This window comes from Vanessa cardui, chromosome 30, assembly GCF_905220365.1.
Source record: "Vanessa cardui chromosome 30, ilVanCard2.1, whole genome shotgun sequence".
Lineage (NCBI taxonomy): Eukaryota > Metazoa > Arthropoda > Insecta > Lepidoptera > Nymphalidae > Vanessa > Vanessa cardui.
This window is the reverse complement of record NC_061152.1, coordinates 4451005-4463598: the sequence shown is the minus strand read 5'-3', so window position 1 is coordinate 4463598 and position 12594 is coordinate 4451005. Positions and strand designations below refer to the sequence as shown.

The 12594-nt window shown below is 33.2% G+C and overlaps 1 protein-coding gene across 4 annotated transcripts in view; it reads right to left on the bottom strand.

Annotated features, from left to right (window-relative positions):
* The window catches only part of LOC124542191 (alpha-1,6-mannosyl-glycoprotein 2-beta-N-acetylglucosaminyltransferase), a 55979-nt gene that overhangs the window by 1873 nt on the left and 41512 nt on the right, over positions 1-12594 (bottom strand). For 2 of the 4 annotated variants that reach the window (XM_047120134.1, XM_047120135.1), the window contains 6 exons: positions 10935-11078; positions 9482-9579; positions 8548-8693; positions 7568-7728; positions 4641-4772; positions 932-1149 (listed from right to left, as the gene is read on the bottom strand). In XM_047120134.1, coding sequence (XP_046976090.1) covers positions 932-1149; positions 4641-4772; positions 7568-7728; positions 8548-8693; positions 9482-9579; positions 10935-11078 — 899 coding nt within the window. The remainder of the gene's footprint in view (positions 1-931; positions 1150-4640; positions 4773-7567; positions 7729-8547; positions 8694-9481; positions 9580-10934; positions 11079-12594) is intronic. The other 2 variants (XM_047120136.1, XM_047120137.1) reach the window with 1 other exon arrangement.

Below are 12594 nucleotides of genomic sequence, written 5' to 3'. Positions count from 1 at the left end.
AGCTCCACGCAAGCACCACTACATATATGCTTAATATGTGTTTATAATTCATCTCGTGCTCGGCGGTGAAGGAAAACATCCTGAGGAAACCTGCATGTGTCCAATTTCATCGAAATTCTGCCACATGTGAATCCACGAACCCGCATTGGAACAGCGTGGAGGATATTTTCCAAACCCTCTCCTTAGTGGAAGAGGAGGCCTTAACCCAGCAGTGGGAAATTCACAGGCTGTTACTGTCTGTTTGTAATATTAAAATAGTCCTTTTTGACTCAATGCAATATTAAAATGCACGGTACATTTACCAAAACAACACTTTTTACAATTTTTGTCTGTCTGTCTGTTTGTTCCGGCTACTCTCTGTATCGGTTGGACCAATTTTGACGGGACTTTCACTGGCAGATGACTGGCATGATAAGGAGTAACGGGCACAGCTAGTTATCAACATATCTATACTGATACTAGAAATCAAGACAGACGAGATGGCCATCTTAGCTCATATACATACAATAGGCTATTTGACTGGTTTTTAAAATCCATTTTATATTATTTAGTAGAGGTTAAGGAACCCAGTGAAAATAGATTTTTTCAATACTAGTACATATTTGCCGAAAAATATCATATTAAAAATTCCATATTTAAATAACGCGCGAAAACGCTACTTGCAATGGGGTCGGTGACGTCACTTTGTTGTATTTTAATCTGTGGTACATATAGTAGAAAAGCAAGGTTTACAACTAAGTGACTCCATCATAAGCCCAGTCACGTGTCACGTGACAAACGTTTGAAAAAAATGCATTTTTATTTATTGATTTTTGAATAAATTAAGTATTATTTTCAAGTTTCGTTAGTAAAGAATAGTTTTTAAACTCATAATATACACTGATAGCAATAATTCACAATTTATTTTCGCATTGTCAAATTATTCACTTACCATTCTCCAATATGGAATACCCTGGGACCTTTACACAGTATCACTTTGAACTTCTCCCTTCCAGGTCTATTCTGGGACAGGTGTAGTAGCGAATAGTCCCAGTTGTAATCGTCATAAGCGCAGAACTGTTCCTGGAGCTCAAGTATATTAGTCCAGACAGTTCGATTGAAGACCATTCCCATGTTATGCATGCTGGAATGCCATGGAGTTATTTCCACCTGGAATTTTAGGGGAATTATAAAGAGATGGTGGAATTTTTTTTTGTCATCTGTCATTGTTAAGAACTGTCACCTTTAAGAGTGTTTAGTCAGAGTAAGAAAAGCTTAGTCAGTTTTCAAATAAATTCCTTTATCAAGTCTCAAACTCTTAGTACCTTTTGTAACTAAACATTAAATAATTGCGACGCAATATGTCGTTTCTCGATCGGTAAAGCACGCGAAAATAGATCTTAAGGACGAACCTTTTCTTACTTCGACTGTGCATTTGTTAGTACAGATAATATAACAGATTAGGCGGAACAGTTAAGATCTTTATTTGTTCGTCTTAAGACTATCCATTACAAAAAAAAAAACACTTTTATTTTTTTTAATATTTCTATTAAGTTTGTTTAAGAAATATTAAAATTAAATTTAATTGTCTCGCATACCTATTCGTTTTTATTATCTGTAGGAATTGAAACTTACATATTAAATTAGATACATATGCAATATTTATTATAAAGTCATTCGTTACAGCCTTATAATATAAATATTTAATTAACTATTGATATTACCAAAATCACATTAGCAATTAAGAAATCTTTGACGTATTTTCAAAAATATCAATGGCAGAATAGAATGGGTCACATGCCATGCTATAAAAAAAAACTATAGCAAAATAAAAATGACTGCCAAGCATCTTTTGTAATCAATAAAATTTTTAATGTCATAATATAAGATCATGTTCAAAATGTTGTAACGAACAAAAACACTTCTAAAGTTATTAAGATTTGAAAAAGGAAAATTTTTTTTAATGTCAATTGCTTTTATTATTTACTAATATAGCAAAGACGTAAAATTATAAGGCCAGAAAAAATATATATTATTAAATAATAAATAAACAATATATATATACATATATAATGTTAATAATGAAAGTTTTTGTACAATGGAAGCGTGTTTGAGTAATGTATACTAATATTATAAATTAACGTCAATTCCCAGCGTGTCTTGAGAAATGTATATTTGTCTCTTTTTAACAAGACATTATCTCTCCTTCATTTATAAATTACCTTATATATCGAAAGTCACGTCATATATGATCAAATGAAACTAATTCAGCTAGAATCTGAATTGTTAATTTATTCATTGGTCAATATAATACGGGTCAAATGATGACGTGATCGAGAACCAATCATCGTTCAGTATTACATTCGTTTAATTTAATTCGATTTCCGTTCAAATAACACTGAATTGGTTGATTTTGACAATGACGTGATAACCGACCAATGACTGTCAGATACATTACGTCATTCAATAAACTCGTGAACTTACAGCTAAGTTATCGTGTATGTGGAACGAATATGATTGAACATGTAAGGGTTACTATTGCTACCGTGAATATTAATTATTAAACGAGCCAAGCATTACTACAATTAAAATATTCTAACGGGCAACATTTTACATTTTGACATCTGTCATCCGCCATTTTAGATAAAGTTCGCGCCATTTGTCATTCTTAAACTATTTAGTTACGATAAACTTTGATTACTTTTAAAACAAATTAAAAACCATGACGTCATCGATCCAATATGGCGACAATGAATAATTTCATTATAAAGACATGCTATTGTTTTAATGGCAGGCGAAGTATAGATATACAAACTTAAGATATACACATTTACCTTGCGATTTGTAAATAGCTTATCTATACTGCTGAATATAATACTCGCTATTGTACACCAATAAGTAAATAATTTATACACGATTAAGACAACAGGCGGCCTTATCGCTAAACCAGCGATTTATTTCAGGCAACCTTAATGTAGAGGAAAGAAACAGATATAGAAAGAGTTAGAGGTGTACAAAGCAGATATAAAAATAGTAAATAAACATAGTGAGCTATTAATTAATTTATCTTAATATATCTTTATTTATAATATAATTTATATTACACTTAACTACTTATAATATTACCACAGATTTATTGTCGGCCAATGATCTGACGTCACGATGACGTCATTCAAGGTTAAAGTTGATCATAACTTCTCCTGCCTTTGAAATGGAATTCACAAAGTTCTATATACAAAATTCTATGGTAATTAAACTATACATCAACTAAGTATATTAGCATTTACTATATACATTGAAATGAGTCAGTATGTACGTTTATTTAGAAATTATTGTTATAATATCCATTGATAAACTATTTACTGTATGTTTAATATACAGAATGTATAAAAAGTTTTACATATTATGTTTATTGATATAATTTCTATTTAAAAAACACTTTATCAATATACTAGCGACCCGCCCCGGCTTCGCACGGGTGCAATACTAAATATACTAAATAATTTGTTTATTTACGACATCACATTACAAACTTCTAAAATGATCAGTGTTTCTTTATTATATTGTCCATGTGTTATATACTTATATTTTTTTTTGGTATAGGTTGGCGAACAAGCATATGGGCCACCTGATGGTAAGTGGTCATCATCACCCATAGACAATGACGCTGTAAGAAATATTAACTATTCCTTACATCGCCAATGTGCCATCAACCTTGGGAACTAAGATGTTATGTCCCTTGCGCCTGTAGTTACACTGGCTCAATCACCCTTCAAACCGGAACACAACAATACTGAGTACTGAGTGAGAGATTGGCGGAAGAATAACTGATGAGTGTTTGGTATCTACCCAAATGGGCTTGCACAAAGCCCTACCACCAAGTAAATCTATATATGTTATATATGTTATCTGTAGATACACAAACTCATTCTTCCAACCAGACTACCAAGTAGATAATAGTATTCCAATTATGGCATACTGATCCATTTCTTGTTAAATATTTACAGTTAAATCTTAAGTTAGTAATATCATGCATCGTTACGTGGTATGGACTCACTATGGTCGAAAATTTACTTAAAGAACAAAATGTCGGATGTTTTCCAACTCTCAATTTTCATTGTTAAGCCTTTATTCAAAAATTGTTTTTGACAGTTCGAATTTATTGACATTTCAAAACTTACCACAGATAAGTAAAAAATAATTTAATGAACGAAACAAAAGATCTTTTCGTTTGTACCGACGTCTGTCATTGGATAAATTATGATGAAGTACATGGTGACGTCATCGTAGGTAAAAAATATGACACGTTCGGATACTCGTACTAATGCGGTTTCAAGCCTAATCTTTGATATCCAAGTCGCAATAATATAAAAGAATATAAAACAAAGGGAAAATCGAATATGGATGGAGCAATCAATTAAATTACTCAATCAAATATGTGTTTTTTTATTAACTAATTACAATACTAAGCATGCTAAGCTGAAGCTGTGTTAGTAACATGCAGACTTAACAATAAAAAAAAAATAAAAAAAATATATTAATTCGAATTAAATTTAAAAAAAGAACTGGCAAATCGACACCTAGCCTTGGTCACAAAAAGAATGACCACTCTAAGGGAAATCTAAGGAGGTTCGGTAAAAAAAGTTTTCAATGTACCAAACCTTTTGCGTGTTCGCGTATAAATTCGGATAGACTTGGTAGTTCCATGTTTGCGAGTCGTGTTGCCGCTTCCTTCTCTCTTCGCTGATAGCACGGACTTGCTGTATGTAGTTCAGGGTAAGGTGCTTCTTTCTCTATTAACCATGTCATAAGGTTCAAAATCGATTGCCATATTTAACTAACATATATCATTCTTGGGCCGTATCATATATTATCATTATTGGCGCTGTAAGAAGTGTTAATAATTCCTTACATCGCCAATGGGCCAACCTTGGGAACCAAGATGTTACATCCCTTGTGCCTGTAGTTACACTGGCTCAAACTTTAAACCAACAACAGCCTGTAAATTTTCCAATCCTGAACTAAATCCTCTTCCAGTGAAGAGAAGGTTTGGAACATATTCCAAAACGCTGTTCCAATTGGTTAGTGGAATACACATGTGAATTTCTATGAAATTAGACACATGAATTTCCTCACGATTTCCCCTCACCGTCGAGCACGAGATGAATTATAAACACAAATTAAGCCCATGAATATTCAGTGGTGCCTGTCGAGGTTTGAACGCGCAATCATCGGTTAAGATGCACGCTTTCTAACCACTGGACCATCTGGGTTTAAACTATAAACGGAACACAGCAATAATAAGTACTATCGTTTGGTGGTAGGCAGGTTTGCATGGAGTCCTAATAAAAAGTGATTTTCCAATTAAAAAATGTCTATTATTATTCAACTATAAAATAAAGTCAACTTAAATTTTATGAAGATTTGGACCCCACCTAGTTCCAACCTCCTAATAATAAATATCGATTAAATTAATACAGGAAGTTTTACCTCTTGTTACTTAATCCATATAACATTAATGAGATAATATATTATCGATAATAACCCTCGAATAATAACTATACAAATTAAATCGATACACTATTAATAATCTGGGTTGCCAAATACAAAAAAATATTGCCATGATTAAGTTTCATATATTTATGGCTCTCTTTCCTAATTTAAAATATAGATTTCCTAATATCATACAACAATTAGTTAAAACATACATAATTAAAACCAAAATTTCGAACGTTAAAGGTTCCAAATTTGAAAATTTGAAACAGAGTCAAATGTCCATTATGGCATTATCTGTTTCACTTCTGTATTTTACAATCAATTATAGTACGACACAACTTAGACGTAGCATCGGCAAATTCAAAATAGTCGATTACTGTCGATTTATACAACCAACAGAAACAGCTCCTTTCGCGCCGTTCGACGCTATTCGTCGCTATAGATTCCCGCGTCAGTTCGACCCGAGACAGCGAGTGCGTGTAAATCGACGTGTCAAATTGACGAATATATTAAGTCATGTGATATTACAAGTTATTACGTTTGCGTTAAGATCATATTCACATAAGAAATAAACATTGATAATTTGGGATAGCGTATTCAATTCGGATGTGATCGGTTTTACGAATTTTGCGGATGTGACATCTAAGTTGTGTCGAACTGTACGCGCGAATTTAGAACCGTAACTGTCAAAAAGACTTTGTCAAGTAACGTCAAATGGAATTCCCACAGATTGAGTATGACGTAGTTAATGGACAAGCTTCGAAAGATAGCTTTGTCTCTTTCGCACTTAACCATATCTCATTAACAACAGACAAGTTGTCTTTCTTTCATTTCTTTGCTATGCATATATTAAATTCTTAGAACAGATTATGTAAATAACTCTAATATAGTTTTATCACTTTTCAAAGTAAATAATAATATTAAATTATAGTCTTTTTAGGTTACTTATTTTATAACCTAATATGTATGTATATATATACGTTTATTTTAGTAACATTATATTGTAACTTTTTCCATTTTGCGTCAAATAAATTGTTATTATTATCAGTAAGCGATTCATTAAAATAAAAATACAATAATCGAATAGCAATTTAAAAAAAATCGATATTCGAAACGTCATAAATTTAATACAGATTAAAAATAAATAAAACATTGATTAGGCTGTGCGGTACTATTTTTTTTTTAAATTAATATTAATGTTATTTGTGTAACAACCATTGCTGTGTATCAATCTGTTTAAAAGCAACAACATTGTATGATTGACTGATGATCTGTGAATGGATGAATGTAAAACGAATGAAATATTCATTAATCAATCCTATTTATAATATGTATTTGAGAAAGTTTCTTCACCTATAAGAATGGCAAAATTAAAAAAAATAACTGTCAAACTTCATATTAATACTTTCCAAATATATGTAAATCAAAACAATATGTCATACACATATAGTATGCCAATCCAAAGAGGTGTAAAGCTACACAAATCTATAATTTAAATATTCCACGCGATATGATAATAAATTATCTATATTGAAATACAAACACTCATTTACAAATTAATTTTTCGTCCCATTTGCTGTCAAAACGCTTGGCCTTTGGAGTAGTGCAAAAGCTTCATCAAAAGTATAACACCTCGCCTCATTACCTCCACTGGTGACAGGAGGGCTGGTTCGTTTTCCCAGAGGATCGGAATTGCGATTCAACGGGGAAATGCTGCTAGCATTCCTGCCACCATTTCACGCGGTCAAGATTTATACAGTTACTATTTGTAATTCATATTTGTATATTTAAGCACTTAATGTTAATAATTATTCTGATACAAACAGTTCTTGATTAACATATATTTATTAATAATACAACACTGTTACTTAATTACTTATATACACTTTAATTTTACATCCAAAGTTTTGATGATAATTATTAAAAAACGAAATTTTTATTTATACCTAATGAAAGATTATATAACAGATTATAAAACCTCTCGACCAATGATATCGCTTCATTTCAAGGTCAAATATTTGAGTAGCTTTACCTCTTGTGATTGGATTTATTTTTTATATGAAATAATGTATGAATAGAATGCTATACATACCTTATCGCTCGTACTGTGATACTGATAAGTCTTAAGATATGTCCCGAGACATAGTATCTCGCATTGAGGACACGTTTTATCAGCTGTGGACCGGAGTAGATTGAGGATGTGTATGAAATCCTCAGCCACATAATGATCCTCTTCAAGAAAAAGCACCATACCTGTCAAAAGAATACAAAATTGTACTCAAATCAAATCAAAATAAACTTTATTCAAGTAGGCTTTTACAAGCACTTTTGAATCGTAATTTTACAATTGAGTGAAGCTACCACCGGTTCGGAATGGAGATTCTACCGAGAACAACCGGCAAGAAACTCAGTTGTTACTCTTTTTTAACATTTAAAAAATTCATATACTAGGGCAGCATAACCTATTCGAAACATAGGATATATTTAGAAATTGTTTAAAATTGAGACCAGCAAAGTGAAGTTCGGATAGAGGAGGCGCTACACGTTTCTATGATAAAATTCCGCAGAAATTTTTAACTTTGCCGTTTCATAAAGAAGGCATAGTATTCAATGCAAGATTATACAAACGATAAGGCGTGGAAGTAATACTTGTTGACTTCCAGATTTTATTACATACATATATAACTAACATTACTTTGTATCTTTAAATATTGAAAACGATTAATTTGTAACTTTCTTGTCGATTATTCTCGGTAGAATCTGCATTCTGAACCGGTGGTAGCTTCACTTAGTTATTAAATGACGATTCGATTGTGCTCGTAAAAGCGTACTTGAATAAAGTATTTTGATATATTTTTTATCCAATCGGGTCTCCACGAATCTTTTTTATTCCCATTACCCTTTACGAGCTGTGTACAGTTATATATAGAAAATCTATTATTATATTAAATATATATTAAATACTTTTAATTGTTTCTGCAAACGGTACAACAGATATGTTCTATCTATGTTGTACAGTTCGCACAACAAACGACATTAATTATTCACCAATCGACGTTTTCATACACATACCCGTGTGGCTCGCTGTACACTGAAGCTGGTTGAAGATCCTGTTGGCCTTCCACCACCAGTGATGCTTGGTCTGTGCATACTTTGCCTCCCGGTAGTGTCCGTGCAAATCAGGATGTAGAGCATTGTTGCATTTTAATTTTAACGCCCTGGAATTGTTTTGCAAACGGTTTTATAATCAAAGAGTGATGATCCACTGAACTCGAGTATCATGATGTGGAAAACATCGTGAGGAAACCTGCATTTAGTGGATGGGAATCCGACACATGCTCGTCAAGATTGGAAAAGCATATAAGAGTACATTCTATACTTTCTCATCAAAAGGGTAAGGAGGCTTTTGCAAAGCAGTGTGACATCATTACACAGTATAAAACAAAGTCGCTTACCTCTGTCCCTATGTATGCTTAGATATTTGATACGCGACTGATTTTGATGATGATTTTTTTAATAGATAGAGTGATTCGAGTGGAAGGTTTTTGTGTATAATACATACAGACAATACAGTAAAGAAACACTGATAATTTTAGTAGTTTCTAATGTGATGTCGTTAATAAACAGATTCTGTAGTATATATACGCGTCGCTAGTATAAAATACTATGTACTAAATATGAGACAACATCACAAACATTACTCTGATCCCAATGTAAGTAGCTAACGCACTTGTGTTGTGGAAAATCAGAAGTAACGACGGCACCACAGACACCCAGACCCAAGACAACATAGAAAACTAATGGTAATCTACATCGACTCGGCCGAGAATCGAACCCGGGACCTCGGAGTGGCGTACCCATGAAACCGGTGTACACACCAATCGACCAAGGTCGTCGAAATATGACATTAAATCGATTTTAAAACAATGAATTAGTGATGGGATCTTGATTTCCTGACTGATTTTGGATGATCACTTCGGAACCGCAATAAAACTAACTACTCAACTGTTCTAACTTCGCATCACGAGGGCAGTCATTGGGGTCCATCCCCGGAAACTCCAAGGGGTGGGTCTGAACGGAGTAAGGGTAGAAGATCTGCATGACCTGGAAATACAAATATAAATTACAGGTAACATTAACGCTAGACATTTCTTACATAAAATATAGAAACAATATTATGCAACTGAGTTTTACACTTTCAGACAAATGTAATCAGCCAATAGACGACGAGCATCGACTGACGGACCAATCGCGTGCCTCGGCGCCCCCGATTCCTTAATTCCTCTCAAGATACCCGATTAATGTACTGCGCAGGTCAAAGTTGTGCTCACTAATCACGCCGCTTACTGTACGTAGCAACTGTTTTATGTATAAATGTTTCGTTGATCTATCATATATATATACCTAGGCAAGCATCACTGAATACTCATGTGCTTAATTTGTGTTTATAATTTGTTTTATCATCTCGTGTTCTTTATATAGTGTTATAAGATAGGTTATTGAGGATGCTCAAAATGAACCACAAATTGTTTCTCTGAAAATACAAAGTTTTGTTTTATTTAACACGCCTTTGCAATATCATACCAATTATCATTAAACTGAAAATACAAAGAAAAGACATTTAAAGTTCACTAATATCGCCTCCTCTATTATATCTTTTTATTTTCTTACAAAATCAAAGTTCAAAATAATCTAAAACAGAATGACGGATCATTCTGTCATTCAACCATCAAAATGCGCGGCAAACTGACTTTCAGTTACAGATTAAAAACGCGCGGAGCGCAGCAAATTTTAACGCGTGCATCTTAACCGATGATTGCGAGTTCAAACCCAGGCAAGCACCACTGAATATTCACGTGCTTAATTTGTGTTTATAATTCATCTCGTGTTCGGCGGTGAAAGAAAACACCGTAAGGAAACCTGAATGTGTCAAATTTCATCTAAATTCTGCCACATGTGTATTCCACACACCCACATTGTCGATCGTTGCGGAATATGTTTCAAGCCTCCCCCTCAAAGGGAGAAATGCATAAGCCAAGCAGTGGGAAGTTCATAGGCTGGTGTTAATTTTTTTTTTATGGTATAGATTGGCGGACGAGCATATGGGCCCCCTGATGATAAGTGGTCACCATAACCCATAGACAATGACGCTGTAAGAAATATTAACTATTCCTTACATCGTCAATGTGTCACCAACCTTGTGAACTAAGATGTTACGTCCCTTGTGCCTGTAGTTACACAGGCTCACTCACCCTTCAAACCGGAGCACAACAACACTGAGTACTGTTATTTGGCGGTAGAATAACTGATGACTGGGTGGTACCTACCCAGGCGGGCTTGCACAAAGCCCTACCACCAAGTAAAATTTTATTAATTATTAAATTTAAAACAGTTTATAAGTAAATTTGGTTATTTTTTTCGGTCCTCCGGTTCTTAACTAATGGACGTGCATATCTTACCTTCGTAAAGTCGATGCTCCTGACCAAGCTGTTGATTTCCTCATCGTAATAATCGTGTGAGAAGATCAGTAGAGTCCGGTCGATGTCTTTCGCCTGAGCCAGGGAGACGATCAGGTGACGTAGGTAAGTTAGGCGAGTGTGGACCTGAAGAGGAAAACGACAAAATTAAACCACGTTGAAACAACTTTTTCTTTTGTTTCCCGCTGGAACTCGTTACGAGCTTTCCCTACGTGGATGGAAGTGGGGGGAGGCTTTATGTGGGACGAGAAAAAAATTACTGGCCGGTTAGAGCGGTGATACGGTTTTATAAGAAAAAATAAATTAATTAATATCGACAAACTCCAATTCTTGCTGAACGAATGACATGTAAAATTCATTTAAAAGAGGTTTCATAATTTTGGCGGCAAATTATGAATCGAAAGAAAACCGTCGGAGGATAATCACCTTTTTGTTATTTCTGCATTGTTATCACATTATACCTTTTTTAAGTACTACCGCCCCGGCTACGCACTTGTGCAATGATGATGCTAAATATACTACAGAATTTGTTTATTTACGACATCACATTAGAAACCTCTAAAATTATCCGTGTTTCTTTACTATATTGTCCACGTATTATAATATACAAATCTTCCTCTCAAATCATACATCTATAAAAAAACGCATCAAAATCCATTGCGTAATTTGAAAGATCTAAGCATACACAGGGAGAGACAGCGGTAAGCGAATTAGTTTTATACTATGTAATGATACAGCATTTCCTCCATCCTTCCATACAGTATTTCATTCTATAATCATAATTTCGTGCAGGATAGACTGAACAAAATCTGTCCACAATTAAAGAACTTTAAAAAACAAAGATTTTCACATAACCACTAAATTCGGAAAATCAAGATATTTGTCGTTTGCGGCACCATGCGTTCAGAAAGTGCGTTACAAATAATAATTTCATGCAGGGGACAGTGACTTATCCACGGTAAATTTTATAAATTAACGTTTATAAAAAATATATATGTTATATGAAAACGAAAGGAAATTTTGAATGAGCACATTGCTGTTTTAGACCCTTTTGGAGACTCATCAAACAAGTTTCACAAAAAAATATTGTCAAAATTGTCAGCTAACTAACTTATTTTGTTTATATTTGTATGTTATTATTTCACTATTATTGTTAATTCTTGTCATTTTTAACCTTGATATACTAACAATTAATTATTTGTAAGTTTGTCATCTCCAACTGTATCTTTGCAAGTGGTATTCACCTTAATAGGTAATACATTTAGTTTTAAGTTGTATTAAAATTGTATACCTTTGTACGTGTTGATGTATTTACCACTGGTGAATCTTAAATATATAAAAAAAATAAAAAATAAAAAAAGGATGCCTGAACCTTTTTTGTTTTTTTATCCGAGAGAAGAGGGTTTCATTACTATAATAATATACACCAATGAAACTTTTTTGGCTGTATGATCGAACTTCCTTAACCGATTAGAAACTTAAAAAAATATCTGACAGTTAATGTTTATCAAAACTACAAATCAATTTACGCGTTTTTATTTTTGTAATCTTTACATATAATCTTTAAATTAATTATTAATTATATATAATTTTAATTATATCGAAATTAAACTGTTGTGGTAAGAAAATATACGAGTATGAC